This window comes from Larus michahellis, chromosome 9 (genome assembly GCF_964199755.1).
Source record: "Larus michahellis chromosome 9, bLarMic1.1, whole genome shotgun sequence".
In the NCBI taxonomy this organism is placed as follows: Eukaryota; Metazoa; Chordata; class Aves; order Charadriiformes; family Laridae; genus Larus; species Larus michahellis.
Window position 1 is genome coordinate 19,773,254 of NC_133904.1, and position 25,790 is coordinate 19,799,043.

The 25,790-nt window shown below is 37.7% G+C and overlaps 1 protein-coding gene across 15 annotated transcripts in view; it reads right to left on the minus strand.

Moving 5' to 3' along the window:
• HERC1 (HECT and RLD domain containing E3 ubiquitin protein ligase family member 1) overlaps positions 1–25,790 on the minus strand; it is a 122,984-nt gene that overhangs the window by 679 nt on the left and 96,515 nt on the right. For 11 of the 15 annotated variants that reach the window (XM_074599724.1, XM_074599735.1, XM_074599734.1 and 8 more), the window contains 29 exons: positions 25,203–25,473; positions 23,670–23,883; positions 22,649–22,908; positions 21,970–22,097; positions 20,303–20,430; positions 18,883–19,083; positions 17,857–17,987; positions 16,614–16,813; positions 16,006–16,120; positions 15,316–15,462; positions 14,663–14,764; positions 14,022–14,195; positions 13,413–13,706; positions 12,586–12,651; positions 12,338–12,463; positions 11,574–11,712; positions 10,876–11,057; positions 9,948–10,103; positions 9,327–9,449; positions 8,200–8,302; positions 7,531–7,700; positions 6,009–6,147; positions 5,554–5,723; positions 4,996–5,165; positions 4,651–4,816; positions 3,240–3,316; positions 2,559–2,811; positions 2,168–2,320; positions 879–1,184 (listed from right to left, as the gene is read on the minus strand). In XM_074599724.1, the coding sequence (XP_074455825.1) occupies positions 879–1,184; positions 2,168–2,320; positions 2,559–2,811; positions 3,240–3,316; positions 4,651–4,816; positions 4,996–5,165; positions 5,554–5,723; positions 6,009–6,147; positions 7,531–7,700; positions 8,200–8,302; positions 9,327–9,449; positions 9,948–10,103; positions 10,876–11,057; positions 11,574–11,712; positions 12,338–12,463; positions 12,586–12,651; positions 13,413–13,706; positions 14,022–14,195; positions 14,663–14,764; positions 15,316–15,462; positions 16,006–16,120; positions 16,614–16,813; positions 17,857–17,987; positions 18,883–19,083; positions 20,303–20,430; positions 21,970–22,097; positions 22,649–22,908; positions 23,670–23,883; positions 25,203–25,473 (4,864 nt within the window). The remainder of the gene's footprint in view (positions 1–878; positions 1,185–2,167; positions 2,321–2,558; positions 2,812–3,239; positions 3,317–4,650; positions 4,817–4,995; positions 5,166–5,553; positions 5,724–6,008; positions 6,148–7,530; positions 7,701–8,199; positions 8,303–9,326; positions 9,450–9,947; positions 10,104–10,875; positions 11,058–11,573; positions 11,713–12,337; positions 12,464–12,585; positions 12,652–13,412; positions 13,707–14,021; positions 14,196–14,662; positions 14,765–15,315; positions 15,463–16,005; positions 16,121–16,613; positions 16,814–17,856; positions 17,988–18,882; positions 19,084–20,302; positions 20,431–21,969; positions 22,098–22,648; positions 22,909–23,669; positions 23,884–25,202; positions 25,474–25,790) is intronic. The other 4 variants (XM_074599737.1, XM_074599736.1, XM_074599730.1 and 1 more) reach the window with 2 other exon arrangements.

Below are 25,790 nucleotides of genomic sequence, written 5' to 3' on the forward strand. Positions count from 1 at the left end.
TGGATAAAAGGTGGGACAGTGTTAAGTCGTGAATGAAGCAAAAAAATGCAACATACCCATATTTCATTGCTCCCTCCCTTCCTTGCCTCTGTCATTCAGCATTTTCACATTCTGTCTCAAAATTCCTTTCAAGAAGCAGACTAGCCTCCCTTGTTTTAACATCACTTCTTCCATCCTTAAGTATGTGCAAAACCACCGCTGTATCAGCTGCTCTGTAAATAATTCAACCCACTAACGAAATTCAGCTATTTGAAAAGTTGATCACACTTTAGCAGCCCATTGGAAGATGCCAAGCACCTCTCAAATTACACACCATAGTGTGCCTTAACATGAGGCAATCTGAGACACACCTAACCAAAGATGACAGTCAAACCACTGTTATCTTAGATTTTGCCAAGTTTTTGATTTAGGTAGTTCATGGAGAATGTGCTTTCACTGCACAAACCCCAAAAGGAATGCCAAATGAGTTCATCCTGTATGTAAAGTAATACACTGTAAACTCATTACAGTGGTTTTAAGACATTAGAGTCCACTGGTGGTCACATATTGCCATTTACACAGATTTAAAACTTTAAAAAAAGTGAAAATTATCAAATGAAAAAAGAAACTGGAACAGAAAATGACTGGACAAGTTACAATCCAAGGAGGTTTGTTTCTTGTGCAAGAACTTGTCTTGATCTCCAATCACATAACTATTGTAAATGTACTTCTATGCAATTAAAATGTTTGGGTTTAATAGCTCAGAGCATATCCCATCCCATACTTTCTCTGCAAATTTATAATTACGGAAACCTGTCCCCTATTGCCAAATGACATATTATACTAGGCAGGAATAATTAAAAAAAAAAAACCAAACAGAAATGAAAACAGCCTCTTACCCTATCAACCTTCATTATTTGGAATCGCTGAGAGATATCAGCTGTGTTGGCTGGCAATCGAGATCTTCCCGACACAAACCTCATGAAAAGGACTCTCTCCTCATTTGAAAATTCTTCAAGGGTGTGCCAGAACCACTGCACCAGCTGATGCTGCTCATCAACTTCTCTGTATCGCACAACTTTCTTCAGAACTTCAACTGATATTTCTGGCATTCCACAGACCATTTGCTCCAACTGCTTGGCAGTCAGAAGAGACAGCAAAGGAACTGGAACAATCCAAGACATTCCTTCTCTTACAGCAGCCACCTATTGCCCAAAAAAGAAGAGACATCTGAAGTGCAATTGTCTTACCTCTGCCACTTACTCTGCCATCCAAATGCAAAACCAACGTATCAGCTGAGCAATGGGATAAAGAGAAACAATTACAGAACATTTGCCAAATCCAACCGCCCACACCTGCCTCCCCTCTAAGAGCTGTATCCCCTCTCAAAATCCTGGAGAATATTACAGGTATTTTTAATTGTAGTTGCACATAAAATAACATGTTTTGAGACAAAACAGAAGAACTTAAAAAACTGCAAGTTAGTAGCACAAATGCTGATGGCTAAACCAAAAACCTGTGTATATATCATACATCTGAGCTGAAACAAAGTCGTATTTGTAAGAAGTCTGTACTTGTTCCAGAAGACTTAAGATTTGGCACCTCTGATAAGGAAGTTATTTTCCTAATACAGATAATATCACGATGCATCTACACCTTGAGAAAAAGGAAAAGAATTTTCCTAGCATGTAATTAGTAGCTTTCACAAGCTTCACTATACAAATGACAAAATACATAGATGTATGCAAACAGGTAATTAACACCCCTCAAAAGACATCATGACATATTTGTAGTTTCTGTGCTAAAGCAGAAGAGAAATAGTTTTAAGCTAAACATATGTTTGTCAATAGTATTTACTTTAGCTAGTCTTTATGTTGCTATAATGTCCACAGTGCAGAGGAGGTTATTTTCTCACATGGGGCTGAGAGTTGCAGTGGGGCTACTATAATGAAAGACAAGTTCTGATTTCTAATGCTCTTTTGTCAACTAAACAATTACTAAGAAAAACAGGACTAATTTAAAACAAATCCCCCAAACAGTCTGTGAGGGGAAGAAAGCCCCGGGGGCCCAGGTGAGATGCAGAAAGCCAAGCTTTTCTTATTCCCTAGCAAACTGTAACAGAAACTTGCATAAATCAAACCCACCGTTGGCACTAACAATGGGGATAGCGTCACAATGAAATTCTTACCTGGCGGTCCATTTCATGGAGTCTGTACTCAATTGCCCTCTCCACATATTCTTTCCTGTTTGAAAAGGTAAGTGGGATACTGTTCCCTCCAGGGATTATGGGAACCATTTTACCATCAGCACTTTGGCCAACAAAAGAATCTAAAGGAATCATCTGTGATGTGAAACAGGAAAAGTATGTTCAGTGTTAAGTCACTCTAGCGATCCAAGTTTCATATTTTACTATCAGTCACCCAGAACTATAACAAATCACAAACTATTCCAAATGCATGTGAAGCGCTTGTTATCCCAATAATGGAGACATTGAATGATATAAATACTGAAGGTAAGTTCAATCTGATAAAGTAAGTGCTTTCCAAATAAACCTGAAAGCTGCAACTTTCATCTCTTACCTCATGGAAATTTTCTTCAGTAATCCCACTGTCTTCAATGTGAAGAATGCTGTTGAGGGTCTGCACATAGAGCAGATCTACCTCCTCCAAATCCTCCAAGATGAGTGGGATACAACAGAGTTGCTTCCAGACCATTGGAGCCAAATGAAGATCTAATGGCTTTTTTGTACGAATAGCTACACCCATGAGAATGCCCAAGAACTTAAACTGCATCAGATGTTCATCTAAACATGCTGAAGGGTTAAAGAGAAACCTGAAAGAACAAGGAATCAGTGATAATACTCTAGGATCATTTCTATGCTAGTTCATTAGAAGTAAAAGACAAAACACTACTAAGTATAGCATAGTAACTGTCAACACAATTATCAGTAGGGGTGTCCAAATAAGAAAATTATTGTTATCTTTAGCTGTTACAATAACGGAGGCCGAGATGGGCAGAACTAATCCTGACCACAAAAGGCTGGCATTCTTGATGTTACTCTGAATTCTGCCACCAGCAATCCAGGAAGTTCACATTAAAACCATGCCCCCTCCTCCACAATAAAGTAATCTCACAACCTGAAGGAAAAAATGTACCAGAGACAATCATAAAGTCTCATCATTTGGTATAGCACAGTTAATCGAAGATTTTAATTTTCACACATTAACATCTGCAATAAAAGCAAATCCTAGACAACTTACCTATCCCTGTTGTAGCCTACTTCAGCTGTAGCATTTGGGGAAGGAATAAGCAGGTCTACTATTCCAGTTTCCAGCTCCTTAAAAATCAACGGCAAAAAAGCCTTCTTAGACACAGGGCTAACAAACCTATTACAGAAATACTATGGCATTATAGCACTACAAGACAGAATATTCTATTATAGTGATGTTACTTCTTATAAATTAATGTGAAACACTGAAGAGAAAGTAAACACAGAAGGGATGATTTTTAGTAATAAAAACATGTTTATTTCAAGACCTGCTCTTACATCAGACTGTAATGGTTATTTTACTGTGACTGCTCTGTGATACGTTCTTGTTTGTGTTTCAGAAGCAATCAGAAGCCACAAATTCTACACCCTACTTGGTGCAGCTTTTTCTAAAACCAAAAATGAAGCCATTTTTTCAATGAGTTCTGTTCTAAACCCTCATCACACCTCATATTTAATGTAAACCTTCTAGTAAAGAACCCCAAAGTTACGCCTCGGGTCCTTACCTGAATCAACCCCAGTCTTACAGGCTTCAGAAATTCAGAGTTATACTAAACATTTGGAGTTATAATAAATGGAGTTCTTTGGTTTCGTCCATCCTGTATCCTAAGTCTAACTCCAATGCCAGCTCCCGCACTATCCATAGCTGTTGCCTTGTCTCAGATTAAGCAGAAACACTATTTTATTCCCACTAACCCTCATTCTTTGGGTTTTGAGGCTCCTAGAAGCTTAAGAAACAACCAAACTTCTCCAGCCAGCATTGTCTTGAATCCTCCTGGCTCCAACCACAACTGTGTCACCGGGCTGAGACACACCTTTAAAACTATAAGCAGTAGTATCAGCATTGACCAGCTTTATCTTAGTCCTGGTAACATGAAGCCTTCAGTTTCCAAGTGAATCTGAAAAGGCAGCTGTGTTGACAATAGAGACAGCACTCTGGTTGCAGACAGGCAAAAATGTACACGTTCTGCTACTGGTCTCCTTTCCAGCACTGAACTGAGAGGTGACACGTATGAGAAACACCTACTGGCGCTGTTTCTGCATTGTATGCACGGAATGTACTGTAATCACGGAATACAGTACAACTTCTCTTCTAACAGGTACTGGCTGGACAGAATGGAGGGCTGGAAAATGCTTCTACAAGGTGTTAGGGACCATCTCAGAATTCCAAGGGGCCTACTGTAATGCTAGTTAGTGTGGCCTTATGGCAGCTCCTTGCCACGATCTAGGAAGCTTTCTTTATCCTCAGAGACATCCCCAAGTAGGCAGCTCTAGTGTTGTGGCTCAGGACTGAAGAACAAGCTATTTGCTAAACTGCAAAAAGGAAATCTGAAAAATAGTAAAAGACACCAGAGGGAACAAAAACTCTACTGAGGCATTTTGAACTAATAGATTTTTCCTACCTGACACATTTCTGTAATGGTGTCATCAAACACTCCTCCTGCATCATCAGCTCCTTCTCCAACCAGTTTCACTTTCCAGGCACGGGAAGGCAGGCGAAGGTCTGATGCGTTCAGCTTTACCACCTGTCTTGCTATCTGCACAAAAATGGGCTTGCATTTCCGACCTCTTTCAAAAACAACAAGAGAAGAGACAGCCATACAATGTAACTCATGACCACGTAAAGGCTACTGAAGTCACTTGATTAACGAAGTTGCACAGAGAGCGCTCAGTATGCCAAAAGTTATGTAAAACGTATGAGTATCAGTATTTGTTTGAGGTCTGATGCCTGTAACAACAATACTGACCTGGTTGATATCCTTTTCACAGTAATCTGTGGCCCATAGTTTTTCCCCTGCACCATAGTTTTTCCTATGGAGCGCACCATGGGAAGTGTGTACACTCGTGGCGCGAGCAAGGGCCTCAGCTGCCCTTGGACTATTCCCCATGTTCCAGCATTGTAATGAGATGTACTGTTCTGCAATGAAGCCATATGAGGATAAACATATTAATAAAGGATATTAATTCCAGTCTTTACAGACTAGAAACTTTCATAATAATCACGAGCACTTCAGTGTTTCAGGAAACGGACGGGTTAGCACTTTTTGGTTTTCGCTTTGAGGCTAGTAAGCATTTGGGAACCGAAATACTGACTTATCAATGTTAGCATAAGCAAAAATATATAACAATACTTTGACAAAGCTTGGTTTAATCCAGATGTGTTTTTCTTTTATTTATTATCAAAAAAACCTATAGAATCTATTACTAAGATCGATTTTGATCTGGTCAGAAACTCTCTATCGACATGGCATAACACAACACAGCTAAACTGTTTGGTTTTGTTTGTTTTTCAAATAGAATTTTACCTGGTTATTGGGACTGAGGTTAAGCAATCGCCACGAAGAGTACATGAGGTCAGAAAAATGGTACAGCAGTCTGAGCCTTGCTCTCACTGTATGAATGCTCACTTCTTTCAGTGCCCCATACTGTGGTGGAATGGCATCAGGTAAACCAAGCTGTAAAGGCACTGAAACGCCTACCGCAGAAAAAGAAACAAAAGTGTGATTTCATACAGGGTAGCTGTACTGCTTTTGGATGGGATGGAGTTCATTTTCTTTGCAGTAGCTTATGCAGTGCCCACTGGAGTTAAATCACGACAGTAGCAAAATTAAGAGACTAAGATCATTTGAAAACCTACACGGACACGAAACAAAACAAATTCTGTCCCAAATGCTCAGAAGTTCTTGTTGCACTCATCCCCCAGGAAACACAAAGCCTGACTCGATCCAATGACCACACACAAACAGTCTCAGTTCTTTACCTGGAGCTCTCGGTGGAACAGGAGGAGCCGTCCAGGCAGCGCTGTGGCAACGCCCTGCTGAAATCTGTCGAACATTCTTTCCTTGCAGGACTGTTACTAGGGTTGGTTCTCTGACATGGTTGGTATGGCCCAGTCCAAGCTACCAATTTAGAACAGATGTAAAAGGGACAAAGAAGAATCAACAACTGTGATGATACTTCTCAAACTCTCTAAGCAAGAATTCAGAGCAAATGGTAAAAAATTGTATTAATCTACAGTTTACACTGCGATAAAAAAAATATTTACTGCACACGTCTTTTATTATGCTAGCATTTACCTTTTATTCTTGATACAATATTGCGTCCATACTCAGTGGCAGCAGCAGATCTAAGTGTCAAAGAGACCTTAGAACAGCCAGAGATTTTTTGCAAGCTCTTTTGCAGACTGAGGAACTGATCTATGCTGCCAAGTCACCTCTGTTGCAGTCTCACGCATAGTCAACAGAGCTCCTATGTCTCTTTTTGCCATTTAAATACCACGTTTGTTCTGGCACAGAAATTCCTACAATAGTTTATGAAAACACCATTTGTGTAAAGAGAAAGTTTACTGAAGCTGTTCTGACTTTTTACTGATAGTCTCATATCATATTCTAATTTCATATATAAGAGTATAATTTTTTTTTTTTTACCACCTCATATAAAATAAAGTTTTTGCACTGCAAGGGAAATCATATAAAACAGGATGGCAGAATGACATCTCTCTGAATTTTTTGCCCTAACAATTTTTTCTCTTCCAGAAACACAAAGCACCCTAATTAAAAAAAAAAACCAAATCCAAAACACCACACCGAAGAGGTTCCTCTCAGAAATTATTCTAGACAACTTGCTCAACAATCCTCAAAAACTCAATCCTGAAATACCAGAGGAGAACTTTGCCCAAGCTTCCTGAAACACCACCAGCCAATAAATCAAGAGTCTCTTTCTTATACTTGTAGAATGCAGAAGTGTCAAAAAGCTGAAGTCTTTTCAAAAATTTGAGTTATACACGGGGTAAGGGGGGAAAATGGACTTTAAAGGATAGGGATAAATTTAGGGTTCCAAAGAAAAGAGACAATTTATTATTTAGGGTTTTTTTTCTGACTTTAAAAAATTACTCACTGAAAAAGTTAATTTATATTTTCGTTATTAAAACCACCTAAAGAGTTCAAAAATCTGACTGATACCAACCACAAATGTTATGATGTTGAAAAAATTGGTGACAGCTCAAGAATTAGGTAAAAAATTGTAATTTTAAAAAAAAAAATCATTGATTACAATAATTTGGGTAGAATGTTTTCAATGCTTTCCTAAATTACTACCATGTAAGAAAATAGGAAATAAAAGAGAATAATGGAAATGCCTAAACATTATTATGGCTGAGGGAGGAAGGAGGAGAACAAAAATAAAAGGTTTATTTCCCACCAAAATAAAGATATTCCAGCCACAACTGTGAAGTACAATGACAGCCTTATAAAGGTTAGAAATAAAAAGGAACTAGTACGTACCTGCCCTTCAGAGTTGCTACCCCAGGCATAGACATCCCCTGTCGATGACAAAGCCAGCGTATGCTCTGCTCCCACCGCTATGTCTTCAATGAAGATTCCTGACAGGACTGGAACTTGTTGGGGTCTGTTGTGATTTCGAGCTCGACCTTCTGGCAAACCTATCAGGCGATCTGAAATTGCAAGCACATGTCTATGTATGTAAGGAACATTAAAAAGTTAATTTTACTTGCAGGCAGAAGTCAGAGAGTGACAAAAACCACATATGAATTAAGTGACTTAGAAGTTTAAACATGTTTAATTCAGTGCACGCGGAAATTCTCCTGTCCAGATTTTTAAACAACTTGCATAGGCACAGGCTTTATCAGACGAAATAAACTTTTAAGTACCCCAAAGTTTTTGGACATGTGTAATTCAATGAAGTTTTATGAAAATACTCTTCAAAAAGTAAATTAGTAAATTGAAAGGCTACCCTGAGATCAGCCTAGATAGAGCTACAAATCTGGATTTTAGGCCAATGTTAAAATTGCATTGTTGAAGTTCCAAAATTCAGATTAGGTCAGCACAAATCTAAGTAGTAGCATTAGGTCAGTCTTATAAATATGTCTTAATAGTCTTCCTTTTCACTTGCAATACACACAAACCTATAGGTGGAAAGGTCCAAATGCCTACCTTGTCCAAAAGTATACACGTGACCATCTTTTGTCAGTGCAACAGAGAACTGGGTTCCACAGGCAACTTTTTTTATTCCAATTCCACAAAGAATATCCACTTTCTAAGGGGTAAGTAAAAGGAAAGAGAGCTATGGTATTATGAGGATATAAACAGAAAGCAAACATAAATTTAATCTGCAAATCCTACTTCCAAAAAAAATTTTTATAATTCCCACTGTGCAATGCATACATTGTAGAATTACGCTAATTAGTACTTGTAAAATAATACAGGAAACTGAGACACAGTTTTTCTCTTTTTCTTTAATGGAACTAACACTTTTTTCTACGTACAATGATTCAAAATACCTTTTATTTACTAGGAGTGAGCAGGGAGTGGCAGGGGAGGAAGTAGATAAATGTGTAAACAACCTCCCCCCCAAATTCCAAAATAAGAAAGCTCTCATCTTTAAGCTAATCCTAAAATTTTCATTATTTGTATTGACGCAGAGATAAGGTCACTATTATTTATGTGAAATCCTTTCAAGTATCAGGGTCAGCATAACAGAATCATAGAATCATAGAATTGTTGAGGTTGGAAGGGACCTTTAAGATCATCGAGTCCAACCTTTAGCCTACCCTGACAAGAGCCACTTCTAAACCATGTCCCTCAGTGCCCCATCTACCCTTTTTTTAAACACCTCCAGAGATGGTGAATCCACCACCTCCCTGGGCAGCCTATTCCAATGTTTAATAACCCTTTCAGTGAAAAAATGTCTCCTAATATCTAATCTAAACCTCCCCTGACGTAACTTGAACCCGTTTCCCCTCGTCCTATCACTTGTCACCAGGGAGAAGAGGTCAGCCCCCATCTCTCTACAACCTCCTTTCAGGTAGTTGTAGAGGGTGATAAGGTCTCCCCTCAGCCTCCTCTTCTCCAGGCTAAACAACCCCAGCTCCCTCAGTCGTTCTTCATAAGGTTTGTAATAATGTACCATCAGAATTATTTATACTAGATTGTATTAAAACAGCATAGTGGATGGAATGAATAATTTAACTTCTGCAAATTCCACTCTCTCTGAACACTGTGTAACATGTCTAACAACACTGAAAATTTACGCAAAGAACAATTTCCCTATGAATTCTAACCTGCGGCGAGGATTTTGCAGTGGAATTTCCCAGACCAAGTTTACCATAATCTCCATCTCCGAAAGCCCAAACCATGGAGCCATCTGCTGACACAGCCACAGTATGATTGAGCCCACAGGCCACCTGGGTGACAGAAATACGTTACTACCACAGTTCTTGCTAACTTACTACTAACTCAAACACCCCAACTACCTTTAAAAAAAGAAAACGTCTGTATTAAAAAATAATTATCCTTCTAAAACCATTAAAAACTCCATTCCTTATTAGAGTGTTTTAAAGACCTTTTAGGACCACAGTAGTATTTTTCAGGTATTTGCTTCCCCTCAGCTCCTGGAACCAAAGGACAGTATTATGCTACACATGCTCATTGTTTGAGAATACAAAATAACTCATGAATTCACACTTCAAAATACCTACATCTTGGAACGTTTAAAAAAAATGGGCAGTTTTGCAGAAAGAAGATCAAAGGAGTCAGGAAAGTAATTATTTAAGAAATTATGCATAGTCAAATTCTGCCATCATAATCAAAATAAAAGCCAAGGTTAAAAAACAGAATGCTTAAATATGTTGAAAACATCCACTTTAAACAAAGATACATTGCTAGTTTTAGATAAACCATGCCTGTCCAATCTGGTAACCTTCCAGCGCCGTCACTCTTTCTGGAAGTTTCTTATTGGAAGTGTTTCCAAGTCCTAACCGACCATAATCACCGTTTCCAAATGTAAAAAGTTTGCCATCTGCCGTCACCACAGCTGAGTGTTTGAAGCCACATGACATCTGGAAGCAAAATAAACATAATTTTAACATACATTTTAAATTTGGAGGGGAAGTAATATTAGCTATTCCATATAAATATGTAATACCTTTTTCTCCCCTAAACTATAATCACTTTATAAAGAGCTAAAATACAGATATTTTAGTATTACTGATTTCTCCAACAACGTATCTCTTATTCTTCGCAATGGTAACATTTAGGGGTAGGACAGGTGGGGTTTTGCATGAAGAAAGGCCTCAGGTGTTTATTTATTTTCACCAAGTACTGTTTTCTGCACAACAGATTGCTTTTGCTGTACAAATATTTTATAAATATAACTACATAAATATATATATTTTTATAAAGAAACCTCCAACCAAAACCAAATACGGTTTTGTGCATTTTTACAATGCACACTTGGCACTTTGGAGGAGGTCTTGGGGGCCAATTTTGTATGTCAAAGTCACCCGACAAGGACCAAAGGAAACTTCTAGATCATGTCTGTATTTTGACAATCTTTTGATCATTCCTTTCTTCCATGCTCTTTCTAATTTTTAGGCTTCTCCAGCAACAACTGTCAATTAACAGCACACATCAACAATGAGCTCTGTGATATTAACATCCTTCCATCGGGAATTATCAACTTGGTTCATAATGCTCAGAGAAGTAGGAAGTTGCCTGTTTTCATTCAGTATATGAATTCAAACTGTCAAGACCCCCGATGGTTCTGGCACATTCCTAGCACTAGAGGTTACCACGCCTGTAGCTTGTAGGAGACAAAAAGTATTTTGGAACCTGCACAACTTCTTCTCCTTGCAGAGCCTCTATTTGCCTCGGCCGGCGCTGTCTGTCACTGTTCCCATGGCCGAGTTTGCCATAATCTCCATCTCCCCAGCTAAAGACTTCCCCGCTTTCTGTTAAAGCCATGGAATGTCCATCAGATCCACAAGAAGTGACCAGCTGTGTTACAACAAAGCCTGTTAAAGAAAATTGAGAAAATAAAATTTAGAATAAATTATAATAAAATTTTAAACATACATTTATCCAAGTGCCCCTAGTGGTAGCCAATTAAAGCTAGGGAAAGGAACCAACCATGACAACAATCTCCCTGTTACAGCAACTTATTTACTTTTTATTTTGGACAAAACCTTCGTCGTCTTCTGCACAACCCATGCTTCTAGACTGCCATTAGTTTTGAAGTGAAATGATCCTACCTTGGGCAAAGACTTTTCCCTGAAGTTGCCTTAAAATTAAGAAATTTTAAGAAATTACTACTTAAATCTTAAGGAAAAATGAACATATAGTTTATTTGTTCGATTTTTTAATTAAAGACTACAATACTTTAATGCGTAAATCTGCAAAAATAGCAGATGGCTATCAAATAATAGCATCAAATAATTACACACAAATAATTATATTAACTAGATATATAATATTAACTAATCCTTATTTGTGCTCTGACAATTGACTCGTTTCAAACCCAACAATTTTACCTTGCAGCGCTGAAATGACTGTTAAGACATGAAGATCATCCGAATTTCCTTGTCCCAGTCGTCCATAGCTCCCTTCTCCACAAGCCAAAACTGTGCCATTGGCTTGAATGACGAAAGTACAATTCTGGCCACAAACAACCTAGTTTAGAAAGACAAGGGAGTTTCAATGGTTTTTGAGTTAGATGCAGCAACATTGCCATACCTGCATTAAAATGTGCATTCTTTTTAATTTTTTTTCTTTGTAATTATATCAAGACAGCAGACTTTTGTCACACTGCAAATACCTCTGTGACAACCCGATTAACGTAAGACTTCACTCACCCCATGTTTAATGGAGTTTTGTTACCCAATCACATCATAATAAAAATTACTTCACTGACACTTGCTACCGGTTTTGGCAAACCTTCTTCGACTGAGCAAAATCACAATATTCCATTACCTGAGATTTAGTTTTGATGTTTACACCCTGAATGACAATGTTATTTCAGAAAACAAAATTGGCACATGCATTATGTTAAAGCTGTGCATGTTATTTTCAAGTCATGTTCGCATCAAACAATTTTGTTTTGTCAGATTTCAGTGGCTTCTTGGTTTGAATTTGTCAAATAATTTAAGATTTCCTCTTTAGTGAAAACACACGTTTCGGGAGTACTTTATACTCAATTCAAACAACAAATTGGAAAGACATTCAGAGAGAGATTTTGACAACCAGTACAAACCATACATAGTAAATCATTAAATCAGGACTGTTTTCAAGTGCCCACCTGCTGCGCCTGAGAGAATGACGGTGCTGCTACTGGTATCATGACATTTCTACCAGCTTCTGCTAACTGTCCGTGTCTTCCTGCTCCCCACAGATACACGTCACATTTGCCTCCCAAGTGCCAATCCTACAAAACAGCAGGAAAAAATGCTTTAGAACATGAGTACTTTCAATAGCTTACAATGTTTAAAAAGAATAAAAAAAAAAAAAAAAAAAAACAAAAATCCCCAATCCATCAAGTTTACTCACCTCTGGCCTTGACGTTGCCCAAGACATTATCTGTTCATCCATACCATTGATCCATTTACTGTTATCCTACACAACAAAAGCACATTATTTGTCTGTTATGCAATACATATTTTCCTTTTGAACTAAGAACGATGTTGACATTCAAATTATTCTAAACAGTATAGCACTAAGAATGAATGTGTGCAGACTCAAATACTTTATTTTCATCCACAGGCCAAGTTTATTTCCTTACTACACCTCTCTAGTGATGACACCGTTATCCATGACTTGCAATCTAAATAAAAAAAAAAAACAAATAAAATTCATGACAAAGTAATCTTTTCCTATTTGCTGATGCTTAGGGCTTTTTAATGTTTTAGTTGCAAACACTGGCTTAAAATGTTATAAGCTTGCTGATAAAAAATTCCTAATCCAAAATTTCTATCTTGGTTTATATACCATAACAAGTCATAAAGACAACTGACACTAGGAAAATAATTTTGTGTAGAAACGTGCCACAATGTTACTCTAAAAATAGCACAGTAAAGCTCTATGTTTCTTGCTTCTACCACATATGAAAATTATTGTCACAGTTTTGGGTTGTTTTGTTTTGTTTTTTAATACGCAGCTGAGTTTTTTAATATGCAGCTGCAATCTCTCTCTGAGATTGCTCAGAGAGCACAACCTTTCCAGCATATTCTAATCGGTTAATTAAAAAATAAACTTACACTAATTGCTGGTGCTATGTTAATGAATATAGATCTTTACAGCTCAGATATGGTAAGTGCATCACACCACACGCTCAATAACAACATGCTTTGCTGCTGAGACAATACAGCACATCTTACCATTAGGAGAGTAAGCTCATCCTCTGGAACAGGCTCCAGGTCCGGAACAGTAAAGGATTCTGGGAATTGTGCTCCCTTAGCCAGGGCTTCAGCAGCTTTTATGGTAGTAGAGAAACACTCTAGCCAGGCCCATTCTGTAGGATTCCAGGCTGCGGGATCAGGGAGGCAGTTCTGGTGATGAGGGGGCACCGGGGGATTGCACAAGAGCTGGTCCAGGTGAAGGCCCACAGCGAGGGATGCCAAGCACTGCATGTAAGGACTGTGAACAAGCTGGTCTCCACAAACAACATGCGGCTAAAGGGGAGGCGGGGGGAGAGATATTGAACAGGCAAAGTTAGAAATATATATTAATCAATTTAGAAATAGGTGTCCTTCAAGTCTAGTCCTGTAGAAAAATACTTTTCTACATGTTTAATTAAAGATTTTATAATACTTTAAATATTCTCAAATTAGAAGACTACCAGCTTTAGGAATACTGAAAGACATTTGCAAATAGGAGGTAGGAAAATCTTCTGGGTTTTCTGTGGCAAAAGACTGAAACCAGCTGAGAGTCAAACAGTGGCCTTATGTCAGATGGGAATTCTAAATGTTTGTATTAGCTTTTCTTACCTTTTCATAAGCGTACTGTTCCTGAAGCATTATTGGCAAACGTTCCAAGAAAGCTCGCATGCAAGGAGCCATATTTAATCCTAGAACTCCTTGCTGTTTCAGTGCCGTCCTACATGTTGCAAGGACGTGATTGGAAGATATCCACTCTGAAGTACAGTTCACTACCAACACATCCTGTTTAACAGCAGTCACAACACACATTAGAAATTAAAAACTCATAAAGCAGGATTATTCAGCTCCACTGACTTATCATCAATCATCTTAGTTTCCACAGGGTCCAGAAACCACACAAACTTGGACATTTTTATCTCTGTTGGTGAATAATCTGCTTCCATTAAACAGATAAGCTGATGTAACCAGCATGCAGCATCCTTTCTAACCACCGGCTCAGAAGGATTCCACCCTGACCCCTAAATTAACATAGGATTCTATTAAAAAAACCCAGCGTTTTTAGTGTCTGGTGATAGTTGAAAGATAAAACAATGTGTTTTGAAAATATACCAGAACTAGATAGGTATTTCTCTTTGCATATTTAAAAAAAAAAAAAAAAAGGGTGAAAAAAAAGAAAGGAAAAATAAAGACAGACAAACAGCATTTTCTTTTAGTAAAAAATATGAAAGAACATCAACACATAGTGTCACCTTTGATCTGTTAGAGCAAGCAGCTACTCCCACTTCAGGTATCCATACTGCAGTCTGAATAGCTCCAGAACCTATCACAACACTCTGCAATACCGAACCATCCTAAGGAAAGAAGTGTTTTGAGTCAGTGTCAGTGTCTGAGCTACTTTTCTGTTTAAATGCATACAACCACATTCCTAAGGGATAATATTGTCCTAAACTGTTCAATATTTATTTTAAAACTCAAATGTTTATACTAAAAGTGAAAAATATCTAGCACTTTCATAGCATTAAGGAGATAACACAACTAAGGATTTAGAAGTGTTTAATTATTAACATTATCTGACTGTTGGAAAAGTTCTCCAAGTAAGAGACTATTGTTCCCAACTATAGAGCGGCTGGTTCTGCAAAGCGTAACTAACATGACCAAGCCTACAGAATGAAGCAATAGGAGAACGAGAAAATATAAAATACCTCAATGGTAAGTACAATTTCAACTTATATTTTATTATTTATCATTTCGTACTATTATTTTATACTATGCTTTCTCTGATGTTTCTAACAATGTTTCTAACATGCTGGTGAAAAAAAAAAGAAGCTAGCTAGTCTGATGCCTTGATCTTTTTAGATACTCATAGTGAAAAAGAATCATGACACGTCAAAGATGATCTTACCCGTAAAGACCAAATATTCATGAGACCACCGAGTCCACCGGATACTAATGCCAGTCCATCAGGACTGAATGCAACAGTCCGAACAGGAGTAATATGTCCTCTCAGTTGAAATACACACTTGACTTCTACTGCTTTTCGGAAGCCATCCTGAAAATTATTTCAGAGTTACAAAACACTGAACTATTTACAGAAAACAGAATAGCGTAACAGCTTCTGTATTCTGCAATAAATACTGATCATCCACAAAGATGGTGTAGTTTCCATAAGATAATAAAAAAGATAAATACTATGATAACATTTTATAAATATCTTTGCCACATGATCGTCTTTTCTGCCCATACAAAATGACATCAACATTAAAGACCACATTACAATTTACATAAGTGAAATTAATCTTGACTTAATTTTATATAGAAAAAAGTTTAGTATAAATTTATCACCTTTTAAAAAAATGAAAACAGATAATAATACAACCTTTAGCAAAAAAAAAAAAAATCATTTACACCTGTGATTTTTCATTTCCTGTTCTGAAAATGCCTACACATATACAAATGCAATATAAACTTTTTTTTAGCAAATGTCTTCTCTCAGGAAATGTTGAGATTTGAGCAACTCGCTCACATTCTTCTCCTCCCCCCGTTTTGGAACAAGCAAAGAGAATTTCTTAAACACCAAGTTTAGTCCTTTTACCTTGGCACTCGCTTCTTGGTCCCACCACCCTTCTGAGCAAGTTGAGCTGGACTGCAGCGCCATTACTATGTCCTGGGGAACAGTCCAGACACACACCAAACCATTGTGGCATCCTCTAAAGGAAGTCAGGATAAATCAGAAAAACAAAGTAAAGGTATTAACTAATGAAATATTCAGTGGTATTGTAATTAACTTAAAATACCAGTGGTCTTCACCACCTTCCTATAAAACCATATTGTAATCAGTGAATCTAAAGTGGAAAAGAACATTCCCAATGGATAAATGCATCTTTTCCTGTTCCTCTCCAACCCTGCAGCTTTTCAAGTTTTACTAACAACATACTCTCAGAAATGAAATTTTTTTGCTTCATCAAAATTTCAAGCAGGACATCCACACAGAGGTCTCATAGCATGGAGAAAACAGTCGGTAACATGACCAGAGCTGCTCTTTCCATATGAATTCTGAAGCCTCGTGGACCTCATGGCAACTGGCTTACTGAATGACTGTTATTTAAAAAAAAAGAGAAAACTTTTCTTTGCTCTGGACACTAAAGACTGGTAGAAAAGTCCTGCAAAAGAGCTATAGAAACAATAAAAACAATTACATACGTAGCCAGTAAAAGCTGCAACTTGGGTCCTCTCCCTGGAAGAGCGCACCAGGCGATGCCATTCACAAAAGCTGGGTGGGACAGTGAATGCAGACGCCTCCAACATCCTCCCATATGGCCCCAGAGTTTCACCGTTTCTTCCTTGGCACATGTCAGGAGAATCTTCCCAGTTGGATCCCACTTCATACTAACAATCATATCCTATTGGATTTAAAAAAATTAAAAATAAGTATGAAGTAACACAGTAAGGACATAGAAAATTTAACTCTCAGAGATAATGTTTAATTATTAATAACAAAGAAGATTTTATTGTTAAATAGTTTCAGAGATAGTGAGTTGCAATTACAAAACCATAAAAATACTTTTCAGAGCTGTCAAATTGAAATAAAATCCAAGCTTCCTGAGAGAAGCTACAGGGAAAGCGTAGAAAAAAATGTTCTCTTTTCATTGCACACCTTTCTTGATTTTTTCTTTCCCCAAAAGAAGCAGACAATTTTTCCTTCTTTTTTATATAATGAAATTGTAGTATGAATTACCTTAATAGTACATGGTTCATAAACATATTGGGCAGTGGGCCAGACGTAGTTTTGAGTCTAACGGAGGTATGAAAGGAGAACAGCCCACAGTGGAAAAGGCAAGTATAGCTTTATTGTCACAGCATGCTCACTTCTGTGACTACCGTGCTTCAAATACCGAGACCAATTCATGGAAGCATCCAAGACGCTTTTACTACACCTAAGCTCGGGGAATTCTCTTCACCTAACAAATAATTTATGGACTATTAATCACTTACTATTACATACCAGCCAAGCAAAGGATTCTAAACATTGTTCTAAACATTTGCGGCTGCATAATTGGAAACACATCTTTTGCTTTGCACAGGAACTTAAGCTTTACAAAAACATGTGACATAACCAAAATTAAAATTTCTTATGAGCACTTTTACAAATAAAATAACGATGGTCTTTTAAATCCAGACATGCATAGCTGTGTCCTTAATACACTTCTGTCACTGTATGTACATACACTTTACAATCTCTAATAACAAAAAAGGCTATAAAATTTATTCTTCCTTTTTTTTTTTTCTAATTTGGTAGACTGTTCCTTTAAAAAATATTGTGTTTAACATGTGTATCAGAAAAGCTATTTGTTGACTTCATAAATAGCTTTCAAATATAGAAATCAGCTTTAAAAGATCTTTGCCCACAAAAATTACACATCAGTTTTAAAAAGACTAACTCTACCTTATGTGCATCAACTAGAACGATTCCTCCTTTTTCAAGTGGTTCCTTTGTTCCTATTAGCAATTTTCCATCTGAATAGCCAACTGCAAATGGTCTGTCTTCACTGAACCAGGCAAGGCATGTGACAGACACTATGTAAACAGACAACACAAAATATTCATTAAACTAAATCGAACTTCACTCCTGCCAAAGAGGTTTTTGCAGTGCAATTATCTAAAATATGAAGTGCTGTGCCCCCCCCCACCACCACCCTGGCCCCAGGTTATTTAACGTACTATTGGTCTGAAAATTTTCTTGGATTTGTATGGTAAAGATCAGACTGAGCGCTACTATAATGACAGCTGTTGAGATTACTTTGTAATAGTTTTTTCATTCTTCTTCTTTTAATTAAAATAATTTAATTTATATTCCTGACATGGTAAAAAGAACTATGCTAGGGAAAAGAAAAAAAGCAGACTGAATCCTATACGTGTATCTGAGACCGGGAAGCTTTTAAGAAAAGCGCTGAAAACGATTTGAGCCTTTCTTTGCACACAAATATTGCCTCACTTGATTCTGCCAAAAATTTCTGCAAATTTCCTGAAGGAGCAATAAGCAAAATCACACAGTGCTACCAAAAACGTGCTACTTGATGTTCCCTGAGACTGGAACTATAAAGGAAAAATGGCAGTAATGAAGTAATTCAAATGACACTGACTACATGCTATCTGTAGACAGAACAGACACTGCAGGGAATCTATATTAATTTTATACAACAGCAAGAAATGTCAGGATCTGAGTAGGTTGCTACCAACTGTTTGCCTCTGCTGTAGAGGAATCAGGGTGCAGATGGAGATCCCACAGACTTTTCTCCTCCCATGAACACAAGTGAATGATGCTTGCAGCTAAGATACCAGAAGTCAGATCCCATGAACGATAATAAAAAAATTGAGATTATATACTTGCTTAATTAAAAAAAAAATGGGGGGGGGGGGGAGGAAAATTCATAATTTTAATTTCTACTTAAATACTGATACGGTCACCTACCATCCTTTCTGTAGCAGTGCTCCAGTTCTAGCCGGTGCATGGTTGAAATATCCACAACTTCAATAAGACCAAGAGATCCATCCATACGCCCAATTAATAATAATTCTGGAGCATCTCCTGTCCATGCTGCAGCGGGCCCTTCTTCTGGCCAAGCTAGAGCAGATACCCAGTGAGGCTGAAGATCTAATAATCCTTTTCCTCCTAGGAGCGCAAAAAGTCTTTTAAAACTACTTCATCTTCATAAAGAAAAGAAAACAACAAAAGTACTTTCCATAGGAAAATATCAAGAGATCCTATTTAGATGTAGCACATACTACAAATTCATGTAAGTTACAAGCCTATGAAGCAGTGGTCCACTAATCTATGCAGACAAAATCTAGCTAATAAATCTCAATTATCAGCCAAGTTACATGGTTTTCTTAGGGAAGCTAAGTTCTTCAGTACTCAGTAAATTTAGACTTTTTCTGTGGACTGTCTATTAACATGGGCAGTGTAGCTGGTGATTTTCATAAGCACAAAACAACAGAATGAAGTTTCAGAGATTACAAATGACAAAGTGATTAATAGTCTTCTCACAGGAGTTCTAAAGGTATTAATGCTGGATTAGTCAATTGCAGCACAAATGACAGTAAAAATGTAAGAGAATCCACTTAAAGGTGCTCGCAAGCTGAACCAAGGAATTGGAAAGGGCTTTTCCTGGAGCAGGCTCAGTCCTCTCTATCACAATGCAATATCATAAATTCATTAATTTTATAGTGTTTCTTCTAAGGTTTCATTTCTCATTATAAAAAATGAGATGACAGTCTTTTAAACATTAGAAACTTTTTTTAAGTTATTCATGGCCAATTTATTTACATTTCTTCTTGTGTCCACGCTATCCATTTGCTTACATGGCTGCTTTTTCTCCCTGGACTTCTACAGTTTATCTTCCTAATGTACTTATTTATAAGCTTCCTTCTCCAAGACTCTTCTGTTCAAATAAATAAACCAAGCTCACTCATTCTACTCTCGTTAGAAGACATTCCATCTAGCTGAACACTCTAGAAGTCATTCCCTCCATCTGCTTCAGTCAATTTTCACATTCTCCCTGTTGCATGCAGAAAGGTAATACTTGCGGACTACAAGAAGATGGCATTTACAGACAAAAATTGCTAAAAGTAATCAAGCCTCACACCTAAATACTTTTGATCCCACAAGGACTCATTGGCTGCTCAGTTTTCTACTGAATTAATTGTACATCACGCATTCATTTGCGGTTAGTTTCTTCCTCTTATTAAATAGGTTTACAAGATATTATGGAAGATGGTAGGCATTTAAACTGGAGAGCATACACAGTTAAATACTTGGGTAAACAAATATTCAGTAACTTAGCAGCTTCCCTAGAAATACGTTGTACCATAAAGTGTCACTAAGAGCATACCATTGACTTGCCATATGTTCACCATCTTTTCCGTAGCTCCAGCCAGGTACTTGCCACTGATACTCCAACAGACAAGAGACAAACTAAGGTCACTGGGTGATCCCAGACTTTCTTCAGAATCACCTTCTCTACAAGAGAATAAAATAGTGCAGTTAAAAAAGGGCATCTCCTTTAAGCAGACAGGAAAACATAAAATTAATTAAACATACAAGTTAAAATCTGGAGTCCCCCATCATCACTGCAGATTTACGTAATAGATTTTTCTGCTCATAGTTCTATCTTCTATTTAAACCCACTTCAAATTACAGAACAAGATACCCGTTATTTCTACAGTAAGAAATTTGAAGTTAGGTTTCAATTAGAAGAATAAGTTTAATTATGTTTAACTTTACCTATTTATAGCTCAAATTTAACATCTTTGGTGAGGGCAAAACTTTCTGGGAAGTCATGAAATGAAACAGAATACCTTAGGCAAAAGAAATTGAAGGGTACATCTTACTCTCAATTTTAGCTTAAACTCTTCCTCCTATTACACTGTTGCTAAACTAGAATTTTAGAACAGTGTAAGTTTGCTTTTTGCCTTTACCAGGACCACTGGTGTGTTTTATTGCCCCTTAGGGTCATACATGACAGGCACAATGTTTATCAATTTTAGTAACAGGAAAACGAAGGCTCTAATACTGCCAGGATGCATGTTGCAGGCCACATAGTGTGTCACCCCTGTATTTTTGAAGATACAGAAGGCATGCCTTTGGCGTGTTCTTGCTGAAGCAGCAGACAGTGAATTTGAGAATAGAGCAGGTAATTGGGCCTTGTAACTGTTATTGACAACATTAACTTAATAACACATGTAACAATATTAACATAAAAAAAGTTAACATAACAGGTAGTAATACTGTATCAGGGAAATCTAGTAGCATTTAAATAATGTTCCTCCAAACTCAGAAAAACAAAAAGTGTTCTCACTGAAGGAGGACATAATTCTATCAGAAAGAAGGGATAATGCCTTTTCATCTACTTGTCTCTAAGGGCTACAAAAACCTTCTTCTGAAGTCAAGTTATTACACCATTCCATTTATTCCTTTTAAGGCAGCAGCAAAGAATAGCAAGCAAACAAGAACTAAAACGACCACTAAGAAATCATCACGAAACAACCCTCAAGTCCGCTATTGTTTCTTCATTCTCCTGAGATAAACTGACCTAAGCTGTACTAAAGAATTAGATTTTAATCTTTTATTTTTCTTTCTTTTTGGGACACATCCAAATGCTACAAAAGTACTTCCCCGACAACCTCACGAAGAAGAATCACACTCAGTTACTGAACCCCAGAAGTCACAAATTCTTTTTTCACACGTGACTCAAACCACCACACTCGAAATTATCATGTTATATGTTGCACCTGTCCACTGCAACCCACTGAAGGGATTTTTGCATTTTTTTCGTGTGACAGTCCCTTACAGACAGTCCCTTTATACCTACTCTTATCAGCTTGACATTTAAGTTCAATTTTCAGTTTTAAGCTATTTCATGCCATAAACACAGCAACAATCCCAGAGAAAAAATGAGAGAACGTCTGCGCAGGAGATACTGCAGGGTTGTCTCTTTTCGTTACCCTGCACAATCACAGCTTAAATTAAATACTTGACTATTATAAAGAATCATCTTACAGCTTGTTGAGCACACAGGTTTGTTGCAATGAATACTGCTTCTTTGTAACATTCCACACCCTTATGGTGCCATCATTTCCACTGGTCGCCAAAAGTCCCTTTTTATTGCACCAAACACATGTCATGACCTGCAAGTACCAACATAATCATGGCAAAACTGAAATTCAAATCTAAAGCTTATGTATGTTTGTGCACTGGTATTAAGCAAATATTGACCAATGAGACAGAGTATTGTCTACATTATTGAAATACACTGTAACAATGAAACAAGATACATTTTTCTACTTTTACAGTAATTAAGCGTGCTTTATAAGGTTGCTACACTTCGTTCAGACCCATACTCCACAGGCCACTATTGCACAGAATACTGGAAAAAGACGTTAACTACTAAGACAGAAAAATTAACGCAAATTAAGATCTAGTGTCAGAAAAGATTTAGGGTGATTCTGCTGACTACGTGTACTGTCATGTCCCCTTTAATTGAAGCTTCAAAGCAGCTAAGCATTTTTATGCATCAGAGCTACCGTCAAGCAGTAATTTAATTTATCACCAAAAAAATTACTTCTTGTGGGAAATCATTTCAGCCAGTATATTTGTAAAATAATAGTATTTTACTTTTGCTGTATTCTACAAAAGAGAGTATTAAAATTCATGCCTTTTTGGGAGAAATCATCCTTACCCTGTTCTGATGAGCCTCTAGTTTTATGAAGGAACATTTTCTTAAGTCTCCCCCCATATCAGCGAGGGTCTGAGGAATAGTTTGATTATCTCGATCGTGTGCTGCAAGAGTTCGCACCAGCTGCTGAGCAGCCCACTGCCTATGTTGGGAAGATAACCTTGAAGAGAGGCAGCAAGCTGCTAGTGCGTTAGCCAGCTCCAGAGGGCCTACAGCAGAAGGATCATAGGAAGGATGGGCATACAAATGGGCAATTAAACCTGCTTAAACAAAACAATGAGACGATGCCTAGATGAGTACCAAACAGAATTACACAAATGAACACAGCAATAGCCATAATTTCCAGAAAAAAGGGAAAGGTATTAACAAACATCTTACAAGGACGTTGCAATCATGTTAACTACTAGGAAAAAACGACTCTGTTGAGACTGAGAGAAAAACAACCACCCTGAAAATTTCACAAAAAAACCTAAAGAACAGAATTATGAATAGTCTTATTCCCACCATATGGACAATGGTTGTTCATGGAGCAGGGAAGAGGAAAATGCCTCCTCTGACAGAGAGAAGCTGCTGTGGCTGCTATGCCCCTCCCTCCCTTTAACACAGCAACACCCTGGCGTTGAGGCACAGCAGCTGCTTTTTGGCTCCCTGCCCTCTCTCAGCACAACGTTCTGTCTCAAGAGACACGACAGCAGTTAGGTGGCCACACTCAACCATTATTCCCCTTCATTTCATATTAGGTGGCACAACCAAGGCTGAAAGTTTTAGCTCTATGGGGCTTTGAATACACACACATTCATTTTTTTTTTTTTAAAGTGGCAAAAGATGCAACTCATAAGATCATATTTCTAAGTAAAATTTGTGTACTAAACTATAAGATTACTTTGATTAAAACAAGTTTTGTACATTTTTGAGAGTATGCTTTTGTATGTATGTATACATTACTCTAGAAAGCATCCCCTTAAATATAAATGAGGAATTAAAGACTTAATAATTAACATTTAAAAACAAAGCTGTATCGTACCTTTCTTTTCAATTTCGGCTTTATCGTAATTTGGCCTCAGTTTGGCCCCTTTGTCTGCCAACAGTGCTACAAGTGCTTGAGTAACCACAAAATTCGGAGATGTGACAAGTTTGTTTTCTTCTGCAATTCCTCTTAAAAAACTTGGCAAAAATTTTCGCTGAATCGGATCATCAACTGTTGTCAAGTTTACACCAGTTGCTGCAGAAATCAAATTCTAAAAATAAAGACAGACAATAAATACCCGGAACAAACAAAAATATCCATTTTGTAAAGCATTTGTTGTCATCATGCACAATTTTACAGATTTTCAACTTTTTTCAGAAATTCTCAGCTCCCAACCACTTTTACTTTAAGATCACGTACAACTGGAATTTCCCTTAGCACAGGAAAGACATGGACCTGTTGGAGCAGGCCAGAGGAGGCCACGAAGATGATCAGAGGGCTGGAGCACCTCTGCTATGAGGACAGGATGGGAGAGTTGGGTGTGTTCAGCCTGAAGAAGAGAAGGCTCCAGGGGGACTTTAGAGCCTCTTCCAGCACCTAAAGGGGCCTACAGGAAAGATGGGGACAACTTTTTAGTAGGGCCTGTTGCGATAGGACAGGGGGTAATGGCTTTAAATTAAAAGAGGAAAGAGAGGAAAGATTTAGACTAGGTATAAGGAAGACATTTTTTATGTTGAGGGTGGTGAGACACTGGAGACAGTTGCCCAGAGAGGTGGTAGATGCCCCATCTGTGGAAACATTCAAGTCAGGTCAGACAGGGCTCTGAGCAACCTGATCTAGTTGAAGATGTCCCTGCTCGCTGCAGGGGGGTTGGAGTAGGTGGCCTTTTAAGGTCCCTTCCAACCCAAACCATTCTATGATTCAATGAGTCTTCTGCCCTGGGGAATACCTGGTCTTAATGGAACCAAATATCCAGAGATCCAAGGATTGGGGAAAAGAAAGAAAGAAGTTTCAAGTAACCAAAAATATCAGCAAGACCTAGGGAGCTTTTACATAACTTTTTTTACAAAGTTATGCATGTGGTGGTAGGATAAAAAGCAGTAACACAGAATAAAATCCATTATTCCTTCCAACGCTCGTATTTCCTCAACAATTACATTTCAAAGTCAGAAGAACAAAACAATTACTCTGATTGCTTAGAAGTTTCCTGATACACATGAAATCCTGCTGCATGTCCACGAGATCATCTCTTTCTAAATATAAACAATCTGTGCTCCACAGTTGTCTCAATTAAAAAAAAACCCACAATTTTAACAGAAAAACCCTATCAAGACAAAATGCACATCCATTTTTCTCCACTCAAAAAAGTGTACTCAGCAAAAAAATATAGTTACTTGATTTTTATCGACAATAAAACCTACCCTTGTGTAAAGCCATAAACAAGAACTCTAAGGAGATCCTCAAACTGAGGGCAGTCTCATCAGAGTTCATAAGATAAAAGCACAAATTATCAATATGTACCAAATGGATTGCTTCATCTCAGGTATAAGCAGTTTAATATAAATATTCGTGTTGAAATAACAGTCCTACCTGTGTACATAACTGTACCAGCAGTTTTGCAGCACTAGGAGTGTTCGATGCCAAGCAGCCTACTGCCGTACTCAGGTAGGCAAGACAAGAGATAGGCTTGCTTGTTTTGCTGTGTATTCCTCGAGATCGCTCTGTGGAACTTGACACAGTGGATGGACTTGTGGAGAGGCCTGCTCTGCCAGCCGCAGCGAGGCACATTAAACGAACCAAAGTTCTGATATCTGTTAATCCCAACGATTCAAGACCAGCTGCCAGGCTACAACTGGAACCACTGTCAAAAAAGAATATAAATGCTCTTGGTTTTGTCAGGACGTTTTAAAAGAAAGTTATGTTTGGATTTAACTATTCCCAACCCATTGGTGAATACTGCCTTTTTGATTAGCTGGACATTGTTACCATGCAGGTGGAAGGCGAAGAAAGAGAAATGAAGCTGCAGCCCCTGCACTCCTTTTCTTTTAAGCTGAAGATAAAAACACATCCTAGACTTGCCCTAGCAAAAAATCCCTGAGTTTATCTGGAATCACTCACAGTGTTATATGGATAACTCACGTTTAGAGCTATGCTATGACAATATGTGCATGCACATGT